The 15,589-nt window shown below is 33.0% G+C and overlaps 1 protein-coding gene across 6 annotated transcripts in view; it reads left to right on the top strand.

The window, feature by feature from the left end:
- LOC116346814 (ABC transporter G family member 20) overlaps nucleotides 1-15,589 on the top strand; it is a 46,178-nt gene that overhangs the window by 24,655 nt on the left and 5,934 nt on the right. For 3 of the 6 annotated variants that reach the window (XM_031777037.1, XM_031777042.1, XM_031777041.1), the window contains one exon: nucleotides 13,598-13,756. In XM_031777037.1, the coding sequence (XP_031632897.1) occupies nucleotides 13,598-13,756 (159 nt within the window). Of the gene's footprint in view, nucleotides 1-1,594; nucleotides 1,707-1,885; nucleotides 1,984-13,597; nucleotides 13,757-15,589 lie in introns of those variants that run through there. The other 3 variants (XM_031777039.1, XM_031777038.1, XM_031777040.1) reach the window with 2 other exon arrangements.

Raw genomic sequence — 15,589 nt, 5'->3', positions numbered from 1 at the left:
CGCTCAATCGAGTTTCAGGTATATATAATTGTCCAGTTGATCAATTTCGTATTACATTCACACATGCACACAAGCTGGAATTGAAGAATTATGAAACACCACAATTCTATAGAAATTGCATCGCATAAATCGGCTTAATGAAAAATGAAGAGAGAAAGAAAAAGAGACGCAAGCACACAAACATACAAATGTTCAACTATTTATTGCATGGAAGTGAAAAATGTGCACATGGTGAATTCATTCATGTGAATAGATGTGTGGTATGTGTGCGTTTAATGTATATTAAATGATTCAAACTGAACGAATGGCAAAGGAATCGCTACCAAATGAACGGAATCGACCGACCGACCAACAAACCGACCAACCAAAAAAAAAAAGAGTGCCTACAGCTTTTTGATTCACTCTCATTTTCATTTGGCTATTGGCGATATATTGCCCCAGCCAATGTACTTGTTTCATAGTCATTAAAACATGCATACACACACATTGTGGATGTACCACAACTTACGGGAATGTTGTGTACCACAACCACATCAGCCACAAAAGCTGCAGCAACAGCAGAGAAAAGCGCAACAACCATTGAACGAAATGAAAAACCAATCGGTTGATGCATCTTATGAATCCATTGTTTGCGTGACTGTTGCATTTCTTTTGTGTTTCATTTTTAAATTATTCTGCATAAATTGATTGAACAATTTTCAATTTTGAGCGGAACAAAATCGAAATCAATGAGATACGATTCACGAACTGCCAATAAAGTTTATTTTTGGATGCCATGTAGCATGCCAAACTTTTTATTTTCGTAAAATGATTTTTAGTGTTTTTTAAACGACGTTTTTTTTTGTCTCTTCGCCACCACTCTCATGCTTCTGTTCACTCTAACAATACATTTGATTACGTGTTATTTGAGAGTGAATATTGGATTTTGTCACTTTAAGGAAAAGAGAGGAGGGTGAATACGATATTGACATTAATTACTCTTGATTACCGCCAAACTATTAATATCATTGCTGCACTTATTACATTACCAACGAAAAATACATTTACAAAACGAATGCATGTTACAACGCAAAAAAAAAATCCCACAACACACATACATATATGTGCGAAGTAACGCACGCACACACATAAACATCGACAAGTCTAGTGTGATGGAATTTTTCATTGGAAACAATTTCAATGATAACAACATTTTAATGCATCTAGATCTACTGCTTCGTTATATATCTGGTTTATTTTTTTTCTATCATATTTCGTATGGCAAACGAAAAAATAGCAACTTCTAGAATGATTTGATGACAAAGAAAAATATCGAGTCATTTATGATTTATTTAAGAGAGAAAAAAGCACTTGCCATACACACAGACACATCTAAAAGCTACATGGAACGAAAACAAGGAAACCATAATACTTGAACAGAGGAAAGAAGAAAAAAAAATAGCCAAAATCATGCGATGAAAAAAGAAACATACACACACATATTAATACTGAAGGTCAACAAAAACGTAATGTTTTTTTTGCTTCTCTTTTGAATGCTCAATGCGTTGGCCACCTGTTACGCTAACTTTAACGCCGCTATTCAAATTATTTCCAACAGAAACGTTAGCATACTCGCGAGTGCTTAGATGATTTTTTTTTTCTGGTGGAATTCAAAGAAAGCTTGTGAACTTGTTTAACACCGAAGAAATCGACATTTTCAAATCAAAGTAATAACAACAACAAAATACTCGTTAAATTTTTTTAAAATAAAAGTGGAAAACAATTATGTTTTAAAAAATGATGAAAAAAATGCGATAAAACGATTAAAACAAGTGAAATGTTATTTGATCAAAAAAATTATTACAATCGAATACGTATATAATGGTGATTTCAATTTTTTCTGCAGCGCATACCGGATTACCTAAATATCTATAGACTTTGGCACATAATATAACATAAAACAAATAGCAACACACACATAAACACATACAAAATGTTAATAAAGTAAGTCGACTGAACATTTACTGTGTTTATTTTATGATAAAAAAAAATCCATATAATTTTGTTCATTTTTATTGTGTTAATCTTTAATTTCATCGAAATCATAACCATTTTTATTTACTTAAATCGGAGCAATTATGACACGGTATCGACCATGATATAGTCGAATCGGATCCGCTTTATACTGTATTCAATGTCTGTTTTCATTTGAAGACGATTTGCCCAATTTTTTTTTTGCAACAATCAATTGTCGAACAATCAAATATTTACCTAAAGCAGCCACAGTTTGGTATTGTAAACAAAATTTCGGCATTTTTTGGTATGCATATTAGTTCAAGGATTATCTCATTACTAACTAATGGTTTTCTTTACGGCCGTTTTTTTTTTTGTATTTTTCATAAGCTTTTGTTTTACACACATACACAGCATTTTTCCCTTTTTTGTATACAAGACCAGTATAGTGTTTATGATTTATCTGTGAGATGTATTGCATTGATTTAATGGCAGACACTTGAGCGGCAAAATCACAGAGACAAGTGATAGAGAGAGAGAACTCAGCACGTACATTGAATAATCAATTCACAGCGATACTAGAGTGATGAGTCAGGCAATTCCATGCGCAAAATCATCCAGACCCCATACCGGAAGAGTAAAAAACTCTGCTTTTATGCAAAATGTCAATGATTATTCAAAGAAAGACAAAACAAACACTTTGCGCATGTTGTCTGATGTGTGGAACGTGATATGGGCATTGACCAGTGTCTAATTATGACCGATTGTTCTACTTCCACCATTCGATAATTTATATGATCCTAAAATGTGAGCCTGAATTTTTGAATTCTCATTTATTCCGAAAACACAAGATTTTTTATTACGTTTGGTACCTTTTCTTTCATTTCAATTATTTAATTCCTTTATTTTCGAATTAGAAATTAGTTTTGTCAAAAATAAAATGTGCAAACATTTTTCAAGTAAAGAATTGCGTACTGTTTTATTATATTTATGCAGTCATCGCGCAAATACGCATTCTGATTAAATTAATTATGAAATCGAGATACATTGTACTTATAATTAAAATTCGAGTATATTTTTAGACTATCACTGTCGTCTGACGAGATAGAGATGAAATTAAATTTAATCGCTCTTACATGGGATTCTGTCTCCGTTCTCTTTCTTTGACATTGTACAGTATTCAATTGTCCGTTCGACAATGAAGTGAGTGATTATTTGCGTATATGGAATTGTTCGGACTTATGTGCATTGAAAATTTAATTTTGCATATACAGCCAAAAAAAAATGTGTGCTTTCTCAGACATTTTCTGCGGCGTGTGTCTGTCACCGCAGTCATTTGGGCTATTTTTAATGAACGAACATAGCCGAAATGAAAGACAAACAAAACATAAAACTATTTAATTTGTATGCGAGCACATTCAGTGTTCACGAAAAAAAAAACTGTTTGTTCCTTCTATTGTTAGCGGAGAATGATTGTGATCGCCTGCACATACAAACAACGTACATCACATTTATTTTTGCATTTTATCTGTTCATGACATGGCGTTCACATCGTTAAATAAATCAAAATATTTTGTTGATTCTTTTTCCAAAAACGCATTTTTGGCATTTCAAATGTTACATTCGTGATATGATTACTTGATGGGTTTTTTTTTTAATGAATCGTATAAATTGTATCGATTCATATCACAATAGCCAAGAAAAGAGAAGAAGATTTAGAAAAAATGCGAAATTTATGTAAATGAAAAAAAAATTCTTAATAATAACAGTTTTAATGTATATTAAACTGCGGTTTGAGTGTGAGTGACATTGAGTTCGATGTGCGATTTGGAAACGGCACTATGCAATACAAAACTGAAGTTCGAATTATTTTGAAAGTGAGCTGAAAAAAAGTTATTTTTCGAAACGGAAATTACTATTATCACCGCAACATCTCAATTGACGATGAAACAAACGAACAAACACAACAGCTATTTTGCCGCATTAAAATGATCATGCTTTTATTACAACGTCTTCTATTCAAAACAAAAACAAAAAAAGATGCTCGAAATGACAAAAGTAAGGTACTATATGTATCACAAATTTGAATGCACTTTTTCCCCTCTGAATATCTCGCATATTTTTGTTGATCGTGATGCGGTCGGTACACACAGTGACACAAACACATGTTTACATTGTAGAAATGTAAACTTTGAACTACAAACATAAAACGAAACGATATATTGCAAAATAGATATATTATGTGAGATCTGGTAGCTGTAACACAGATCTAAAACTATTGCAGTGACATCAGTTCGCGTTAAATGGTTCCAGTCGGTTCACGTTGAAATCAAGTTATTGCAAGTCTTGGGGCTGCTGCAAGCAGTTATTACGACGTTTTTTTTTTCCTTTATACAACTCAATAAATTATGTGTAAAGCGCCGTTTTTATCTGAACAATTCATAAAATTACAAAGAAAAAAAATCGTTTTTCTTTGTGCAAGGCACACATATTCCGCTTTTGGTTTGCGTATCGTATTAAAAGTCGAACAGTTAGTTGAAATGTGCACTTGTTTGTGTGTTGTTTTTTTCTTGGCCAAATCAAAATCGACGTCAAACGGTGACTTGTATGTTTTTTTCAATGTGCAAAACTGCTTTTCTGTACATCCAAAGTGGATGCTAACATTCAAGAATTCACGCGCGACTGGAATATATTCTATGCGATGAGCGAAAAAGTCATTGTTAATGGAATTTTTTTTTGTTAAAATTCACTTTGCAACCATTTCCGAAGGTATTCTTTCACCTTTTTTTCCATTCAAAGGCAGAACACAGGTTCAATGAATGGTTCGGAATCGATCGCAGATTTCTAGATATAAAAACAAGAGAAATACATATCGAAGTAATAACACAGAAAGTTAGTCCATTTGCAAATAAATGTATACACCAAAATGGAAGCATGGAAAAAATCGTTATTCGAAGAAAATAGATACGAAACAAAAACGAAACAAGAAAAGCAAATCGCTTGAAAATACTATAATAATAACAAAATAAAACCAAATACAAAAAAAAATCGAAATCGACAAGCTCTTGTACCAAATAGTAACGAACTCTGAAGGACGCAAAAACGTTAAATTGGGTATGTCTTCATGAGTATTACGTGAATGAATTCAATATTGCAACGCAAAAGAGTTTCAATGCAATTGTATTGATTGGGACGCGCGCGCGCTTGCGATCAATATTGAGAAAAAGGTACGATCGTTGTTGTTGTGTTACTAGTGCTGCATGTGCTGCGATATATGTTGGTGCAACAGTTTTGGTGGAATGAATATTTACAAAAAAAAAGAAACAAACTTACGCACACAATATACACAGAACGCGATTTTGAGGTTCGAGCATTTTAAACAGCCTGTTGATTTTTATTATTCGAACGCTAAAACATACATATTGTACATTTACCGTAATAAAATATCTTTTAATGCACTTGTTACATAAAAGACCGCTCTTATACATACATATGCGCACTTTTATATCACAACATTCCATTAAGAGCGACAGTGCGTATCCATTCTGTGTACGTGTATTTGTATACTCTTCCATTTTTTTTCTTTTCAATAATGGATTGCAAACCATACAGCGGCTAAAATCCGTTCATAACACTTCCAGCCACATTTCGAACTTTGGAATTATTCTCACTTTCAATGTACTCGAGCTTAACACTCTGGTATATTCAAATCAATCGTTCTTTTTTTTGTTCAATTTTCAATCTAAATTTTCTAGTTGTGGGTCTGATTTTCGCTTTCAATTTTTACACAAACAAAATCGAGAGCCGACAAAATTTACCAACTCTTTCAGTGTCATTTTCAGCATGTATGGTTTGAAAGTGAAAAAAAAAACACAGCAGCAAAATAATCCAAAAATGGAAGTGTTGGCCAAGAGAATCAGTTTGTCGATTACTTTCAATTTTTTTTTTTCGACATTTTTTGAGCGCTGATTCCGATTTACAAAAAGTCGTTATTGCTATTGAAACATTGTATTACAATTCTTTTAGCCGTTATAAATCATGTTGCTTTCATTTCTGGTCTTCTTGTACTATTATTCTTTTTTTTTTGTTTGATTGGTGTTCACAGCGGTGTTCTGAAATACCACTACAAAAATACAACAATCAAGTATGATGAAATTTTGAATTAGTTTCCATTTTTTTCCTCGTTCAATAGAGAGTTGTGTGCGGTGTATTACTCAATCTCATAAAAAATGACGTTCATTGGTCTTTGGCTGATGACTATGTGAGAATAAATTTTAAGACTTTTTCAAAGTCTTCATTTCACAAATGATATGAACCAATAACACGCAAACAATTTGTAATTTTTGTATACGTCTTCTTCTTCTTCTTTTGAAATCAAGCGAAAGATCGAAAAATGAATAAAAGAAGAAGAAGAAGAAAAAAAACATACAAATCTGATGAGATTCTCAAAGGTCGTACCATTATTTACATATTAAGATTGTAAAATGCTTTTCATAGCGGCAGTGATAAATTCGGGCATCGGTAAATGAACTGAGCGCAATTCACAAAGTCACAACACTAAGTCAAGGAACTATATAGGCATTCAGTTGATCGTTTTTTTTTACAGAAGAGTGAACAAAAAAATTTTTACAACAATAATACGCTAGCGCACACTTGTGAGTGATTAGGTTGCGAGAGAGCGAAAAAAAAACACAACGGTATGGTTATGGAACATCTGAATGATTTTGAATGGTATTCATTATTCAGCGTAGATGGTGTGGCGAGATGTGTTTTTTTTTATTCTCTCGGTCGATATAGTATAATACTCAATGAAGGACATTCAAACGAAACAGAACAATAACCTTAAGTGATTATTGCATTCAATGGTACGCCAACTCTTTTAAGCAACGAATGCAACCAGCAAGTTCAATTTGTTTTACTTCTCTGAAGAGGAACTTTTTTCTTAAACGCTGTTCTTACCTCTTTACAATTTGATCGTTCTATTTTTCTGTGCAAACATTGAGTTTTATGCACCTCCAATTGGATATGAAGAATTGTTCATTTTGAAATTCTATTTGATTTGTACGTGCGTGACAGTTTGTCATACGTATTTATCCAAACGAATCACCAAGGGCTAAAGTGTTTTGCACTTTTGTTTATTTAGTTATATTGTTGTCACATTGTTTGAGTCAAACACCACGTGATTCACAGCACATACTTCCTTGTGCGGAGGCGACCACCAAAATTTATATATATAGATGGACTTGAATGTTGGAGACAAAAAAAATTATAATAACAGACAACAACAACAAAACGAAGAAAAAAAACCGAATTGTGAATGGAAAGGAAGAAACGGTTTTTCAGCTGACAATTTTATGATACGCTGGATTTAACCTTGCTGAGGTTGCTGGTGCGCGCGAGCGCAACATAGAGGCATACACTATATTTTTCATAACAATAATTTTCTTGTTGTTGTTGTTTCGTTGCTCTCTGTGCAAAACTTTTATTTTCTTTTTCATCCAACAAGTACACGTGTGTGTATACAAACAATAGTTTATACACATGGGTATGCAAAAGATACAGCATATTTTCATCGGTTTGCAAACTACGCACCATTGCGGCTCATGTACTGTTGAATATGTATATCAACGGTAAACAAATGATAATTCCATTGTGCTTGCGCTATAGTCAAGAGCGGCCTTCACCGTCTTCTTGTATTTATTTATTATGACAAGAGAGGAAAAAAACCGATGATGAAGAAGAAGAAGTAGTCACGACAACAACTATAAAAAAAGAAATAAGATGATTTGTTTTAAAAGACAAAAAAAATGTGTCCGTGATTGGTTATTTGCCCCCCGTGTGTAGTAAAAAAAAAGATGCCAATAAACAAACTCTATTGAGATAACACCGATTTCGAGAGCCGTTGATAATAATTGAATTGAGATAACACCGATTTCAAGAGCCGTTGATAATAGTTGAAATCACTTGGTCGCACTGAGATATTCAAGTTTTTACAGAGACTCAGCTCATATTTGTCAAATTTGGAAAATGTACTGAATCATTGCAAAAAATGTCATTGCAATTTTTCGAAATTCCAGACACGATATTATTCTTCACATTCGATTTCGATCGATAATCGTGAAAATTGATAACATACATTACAATCAACAACAATCGAAAAGAAAGCAAATATTTAAAAAAAACCAAGCGAAGAAATCAATTCAACCGGAATTTTATGCACACATTGATGAACATGCATGCGTTCAACATATTTGTGATAAATATTTTCATATTTTACTTTACGTTAAATATATAATATTTTGATATTTGCATTTTTTCAAACAATGCAGATTGCAGCAATGTGTGCTTGAACTTCCATCACAAAAATTTGCAATGAAAAACAAAAGCGAAACGAAGTTGAGACAAAAAAAGCTGGTTCGTTCGCTTCGCGCCATGTGTTTGTATTGTCTAGTGCACGATTATCGTAATAGAAATTGTTTGATGGAAAATGAAATGAGAGACCCGAAAAAGATCTAACGAACACCTTTCGTCCCACAAATGGTAAATGAAGACGAACTACCAATCCGAGCGATGGTGAATGTAGTTTCGATTTTGTATTTTTTTGTTCAAGAAAATTGAAAATGTATTATGAAAGAAACGGTGAACATTGAAATCAAGCTTCTTATACTTCTTCCATTCAGTTGTGAATAGAGCCGTCGTAATGCCTTACACACACACACATACACTTTCAATGGAGTAGTAGTATGGCATGCCTTCTTTATTTATTTTATATAATTTTCACTGTGCATACGCCACCATAATTAAGAGTTGGAAAAATATAAATAAAACTTTGGACGAATGCAAAGGTAGAAAAAACTGCATACACACAACAACAACAGAAACAAGTGCAGCAAGTACTCAGCCATGTAGCAACAGCAACAATGTAGCAAAACTGCACAAACGGACGATGTGCGTTGTGCATAAAGCGATGATGCACAAATATTGCAAGTGAATTCATGCCAATTTTTTGTTTCTTCGTTCTTTCATTCGTTCGTACGGTTGGTTTATTTATGTAGTCGCTTGCGCTTTTTTTTATTCCACTTTGTACGTTTTATTTTTCCACAATATGTGAACGAAATGAAAGACAGAAGAGAAAAAAAAACTTGAAATAAAATTCACAATGAAAACGGTATGCGATGTATTACACAATTCGCACAAAATATAAATGCTCAATTTTCGCGGAATCAGAAAGAAAATGATATAAGAGCTTGCGCTCGACAGACTCACGCTTTTTTTCATTCGTTTCTCTTTTATGTTATCGTTGCTTTTGTTTCTTTCTTTTCTTTTGCAATGCGGTGTCATTCAGATACTGATACAAATACCTACGTGTATGCACTTGTTTGGACCAGCTGAGCAAAAGAACTTATGGGCCTTTAAAATGGTAATTACAGAAGGAAATGGCATAAAATGTATGTCTTCGCATGAAAATCGCTCGAACGAAAAAAATGCACTTTTATTTTCATTGACTTATTTTGAATTGGCTGCCCTTCCTTGTCCATCAAAAATGAAAGTGTAATTACTTGTCGTTTTATTCTCTCTACACACGTCTCACTTTTGCTCTCTTTCGCGGCTATCATTCGATTTGGGACCGAATGGCCAACGCCATTCTTCCACATTGTTGTAATGGTAAAAGATTAAAAAAAAAACACTGTGTGTGTTTTTGTGTGGTTAAGATGCTTGATCTTGAGAATGCCGCTAAGGCAAACATGTATCAATCAATGGGTACAATAACCGGAGTTTCAAGCTTACCAAAGTAACGAAAAAAATGCGATTAAACCAACAACTATAATAATTAATTTCCTTTTTTTTGCTTAGAGATTAATGAGCGTACACAATTTTTAGATGTCAGATCAAGAGTCAATAACACCAGAAATGTGGGTCATAAACCGTTTGATCACTTCAGCGTTCAAACACATTTATTCTTCGAACTTAACGACCGATTGAAACGTTGAAATCAATTCGATTGCAGAATTTGATACAGATCAGCACACATTAATGTTAATTGTTACATAAAATATGTATTTAATTTTCACACATATTTTTAGTTTTTATAATTATTGACCCACACGGCTTAGTGTATATTTCCTGATTTCAAAATGAACAACCGAATGAAAAATTACACATTTCCTCGTCGATTCCACGTATCGTATAAAACACAAAAAACCCAGTTGTAAATGCAATAATGAGTTGGTTCTTTGGGTCGGTGCCCAAAAATGAAAGAGAGAGTGAAAAATGTGAATGGTTTAATCGATTTAACGCCGAAAAAAAAAATATATGTATGTTTCGTCTTCTTTAGTAAAGAAAACATTATTCGCAAATTGACGAGGTAATTACAGTTCATTTCATACTTGCTAATTGATTGCAATGTGTTGAAGTGCTATTCTCGCCAACCAACACGTTTGCACATTCATTAGTTCAGACAACGAACAGAAACGACGAAAAATTTATAACAAAAAGCAAAATCTATTATTATTCACCTCAAACATTAATTGGTACTCTATCAAAGAATTGAATGAATGAATTATAGTTTTAGCTTTTTCGTTGTGGAAGTCAATTCTCTTAGAAGTTAAATTTGATTTTCAAACGAAACGAAATGAACGAACGAATACACGAAACAACAAAAAACAACTTCAAATATATTACAAAGCATATTCTATCGAGCGCGAGCGACCACTTGTGAAAAGGAAACAAATGCTGGTGTATGCTGTGTGGAAAAAAGGCAGCTCAAGTGTAATTATAAAATCAATTAGCGAACATTGCATGCTACTGAAAATTCACAAATACATACACACCGCACACGCACACTGTCTTACAAAAAATGCATGCGAATAGTACGTTTGGATTGTGTCTATAGCCCAGTCAAGATTTGAAGAGAAAAAAAAACGAAACCTCGACACACCGCCTTTCATGTATATCATAGAAACAACATTCGTGTATTTGCTGTTAAATTAACCCGAAATTAGTAGGCAGACAATGTTTACTAACGTTTATTGCAACATTGCAACCGCACATACACTCCTAAACGAGAACAATCTGAAAAACAAAAACTGAGAAATACAGTGCGAGAGAAAAAAGAAGTGTGTACTCTTCATTCAATTGCCTATTTCATCATCAACATTAATCTCATCAAATTTCCAAAAGTCATGATAATGTTAAATCAATTCGTCTTGGCTGTGTAATCGATTGATCATTAGTGAAATTCACTTGAACTAAGACACATCGTTCTACGTACAAAACGTGGCCAGAACAAGGAAACACGATTTGGATTGATTTTCCATTTAAATGGGAATCAAATGAAAGGTCTTCAAAAGGTTGATGCTGACGCAGATTTTAATTGTCCACAGTGTTGTGGCGGCTGTGTGTGTGTATGTGTAATTTTACTCATTTACACCAATATTTGCCAGACAGTTTTGGACTCTGCTCAATTGAATGAAATGAATCATGTAACGTCATTTAATTCATATTTTTTGTTTCGCATTTGCGGAACTTATACAATGATTCATTAAATATGCTTATTCAGGAATTTCCAACCAGTTTTTTTCCCCTTTCGTTGTGTGGAAAACAAAATATAACAAACAACATTCTACATTCATTTTTGCAACATTTCAACATTCATTTCCATGAGACAGTAGTAGATTCCGGGCAAATTTTCAGATTTTTTTTTGTTTGTTTCATAATTTTTTTTTTAGGAAATTGTCTCAACAAGTCGTTTATTGCTATAAAATTATTGTCCATTTAAATGTTGAACCGTTTGCTTTGGTATGGAATAGATAAATGTTCTGGCAAAAGAAAAACCGAAACGATCCAATGTAAATATCGATTTGAAAAATCGGATTATATGTTGTTTTTTTTTCTCTCGTCAATTCGTCGTCACCAATTTTCAATGCATATTTTACTAAGAAAAACCGATTAAAACCGTACTTGAGTTATAATAAATTACAATTTCATGCAAAAGGTGGAGGTTATTCAACATGCCAAGATCAGTGTGTAAAAAATATTGCAATTTGTTCAGATTTTTGTGCCACTCTTCGAAACAAAACAACAAAAATGAGGTGCAATGGACACATTGCATGAATCATTTGTTGTTGTCTGCCCAATAGTTCAGCTTTTGAATCAAAGAAAGGAATTTCGATGTCGTCTACCTACAAATGGCTTTATTTCATACTCTTTTTTTATTATTCCGCTTCTTCTCAGTAATTGGTATTGTTAAGGTTATTGTTTTATCGACACTTTTTTTACGGTATCAAAAATCGCCAACACGAAGAAGAAATATGGAAACCAAAAAAAAAAAAATGCAAATCGCTCACAGTCATCAACAAAGAATTCCAGATCATTGAAGAAGACATAAAACAACACTACGTGTGTGCAATGTTGCTTGTATTTATTATAATTGGCCGTAAATAAATATTACATTTTTACAAAATTGCTTGTATTGATTCATTAAATTTTATGTGGCATTTTAAAGCATTTTGTCTCGCATCGGCCCTTATACAATTGCTCATTTCGTTCTTGGATTTGAAGTATGCACGTTGTTGTTGGTGTAAATTAAATTGTCGATTGTCGGTTTTTCGTTCAAGTGTTTGTTGATCATTGAAGTCTTTTGAATCAGCAATTCGCGTCCAATAGACATTCTACTTGAACCCTAGCCTTTGTCAATGAGCACGTACGCACACACCCATATCGATAATGAGCTAAACAATTTTTGAACTTTAGTTCATTCTCGTTTATTTTGTATCCAAAACAATTGAAACGATATTTTCCATCGGTTTCCATTCATCAAATTGTGCCCGCAGTTATATTATCCAATGGCCAAAATCAATCTTAGAACAGAATTTACTGTAGAATTTGTGGTTTTTTGGCACATTGAAAATATATTGGGGGGTCGCAAATGACTAGGCCGTTTTCTCTTCTTGTTCGAACGAGAAATTTTACAATATGCAATATTTTCATTAAAATGTTTTTGTTTTTCTAATGTTTCTGACGTCAAAGCCAGTTGACCATCACATTATATTACCTTTCATTATGACAATTGGCTAAGTTACTTGTCGACTTTTTATATTTTGCCTTCTATGACGATTATTATTATTACATACATTTTTCCCGTATATTTTTCTTAATTCTCGTACAAGAGCGTGAACGCGCGTTCGCGCTCTCTCACATACACACAACCACATGTCAAATGTACCGGAAACTGTGGGCTTTATCATTTATAAAATCGTTGGTCTACCAAAGAAGGAAGGAAAAGCATGAATGTTGCTAATTTTCATCCTATGTTCAATTGTATTAATTGAGTAGAAAGAAAAAGATACGATAGCTGGCATTTAGACGTCATTGAGTCATGAAAATTGTCATTGTTTTGGTGACGCACACTTTTTTTATGCTCAAAAACAAAAAAAAAAATTAATTTTTGGAATCTCTTTTTTGTGGTTATCTTTTCATGTATTTTTTTTGCTCTTTTACTCCGAGGCTATTTTAAGATTAATTCATGTTTGATTGTATTAATGAATCTATTCAAATCTTTTTATGGAATGAACTAATGTTTTTCTGGTTTTATTTTTATTTACAGGGGTAGTGATACAAATATATCGATCATCGACGACGGTGGAACATGGAATCGACAACAGAATGCGGTGTCTGTGCGACACGCCTTCAAACAATATGGCAGCAAATCAAAACCAAATCAAGTCCTGATTAATTTAAATATGACTGTACCAAAAGGAACAATGTAAGTTTGCATTTTTGTAGTTAAGTTTTTTTTTGCAACAAACATAGACAATTGATTGACGCCACACCTTATCGAAACAAAAAAAACAACACGTGGATCAGCTTTCATTGGTTTGAAACTGATCGCAGTCTACTTTTCAATTTAAGTAAACAAACATAAATTTCAATTTGAATGAAATTGTGGTATTTTATCCAAAAAAATTCCGTTTGATTCGAATAAAGTAAAAGCCGCATAATCTGTGATCAATCATATATTACAGCTTATGTATAGTGAGCACGAAGCCACAAAACTATGCATCAATGTTAGACGTGAAGAAAAAGAAAAAAACACTTCCGCATGTCGTGCGCATCATCGTTCCCTTAAACATGTGCAAACAATGAAGAAGAAATTTGCTGCTTATCTGCTGGTGGATCAGTGAATGTACCATTGATAAAGGAGAAAAGCTACATTGAACGATTTCGTTAAAACATACACGTGTGAAGTCACGAAAAAAAAAACGTTCGTTCTTCGTATAAAAAAAAACGTCTCACTACGTATATATATGAAAAGACCTTTGCCATTTCCCATAAAATACATGAAAAAAATTCCATCGAAATAGGAAATATCTTCGTTTTTTTTTTCCTTGTGCTTCAATGAATGACTCTTAACAAATGATTCTCTCTGTTGATAAGCAAACATTAAATTAGATCTGCGGTTGAGTTCACAGTTGAAAGCATTCATATGGTCAGATGGTCAAACAAACACATGGATTTTTGTTACTATGGTGGAAAAACCCGATTTCATGACTTTAAAGACGCATATATTCTTTCTCGCAATTGACTGATTTAATGACGTGAATTTCTGATGAAATAATTACGCTGCTTATTTCTTAGATACACATTTGTCATCATCATCATAACAATCAAACGATAGATGGAAGTTGTACTTTTTTAATGAGAACAATGATTAGAAAATATCCGAGATTGAAGAATATAAAAGATATGCGGAGGTTCAATTTCGTTGACCTTTTCACTTCATCAGAATGAAATAAACTGAATGAGAATTGTAATGAGTAAACAAGAGTTCACACCCGATTCAATTTTCATACATAACAATTAGCAGATTCATGATCTTATTCATTTGAAAGCTCATTTGAATGAGTGGAAGAAAAAATACGAAGATAAAGCGCTTATCTGTCATTCGAAATGGCCCTCGCACCTCGAACAAAAAAAAAGAAACGCGAAATAAATATTCCAAACATCTTTCAAATGGGATGACATTTTTTCCTCAATAATTGTCGACTCTTTTTTTATTAAAAAAAAAATCATTGACTCCATTGATTCGTACTGTGGTTGGTTCTTGTTGTTATTCAAGCTTGAAATAGACAATGATACACAATTAAATGTTCATTTTTTTATCATCAATTTAAGTCATTTTTAATTTGTATGTATTATGTCACACAAAGTATGATCGGTCATATAATGCGAAATATTTTGGTTTGTGCGTGAGTGTTGCGTTTCCTATTTTTGTTTTTTTTTTTTTTTTTGTAAGTATATCTCTGTGTGTGTGTTAAATTCGCTGTCTCCCTTCCCTTATCCACATGTGTGTGCACGTGCCATAGACTCCATTTGTAGCATTTTTTATTTGTGTTCACTCTCTCGCGCTGTGATAACTTATTTCATGAAACATATTCAAGGCAAAGGCGTACGAAATATATAATAAAACTTGCTTATATGTGGGTCAATGCTTCTTTGTCATCGAACAGCAAAGAAAAACTAAATCATCACTCTGTATGTTTGCTGTTTAGTTTTTCTGTCATAATTTTGTACATATGTACACATTTTATGTATTTGA

The sequence above is a fragment of the Contarinia nasturtii genome, unplaced genomic scaffold (genome assembly GCF_009176525.2).
Source record: "Contarinia nasturtii isolate CC-2019 unplaced genomic scaffold, AAFC_CNas_1.1 Cnas_scaffold_1699, whole genome shotgun sequence".
Lineage (NCBI taxonomy): Eukaryota > Metazoa > Arthropoda > Insecta > Diptera > Cecidomyiidae > Contarinia > Contarinia nasturtii.
The sequence above is the reverse complement of the archived record's forward strand: the minus strand, read 5'-3'. Positions and strand labels throughout refer to the sequence as shown.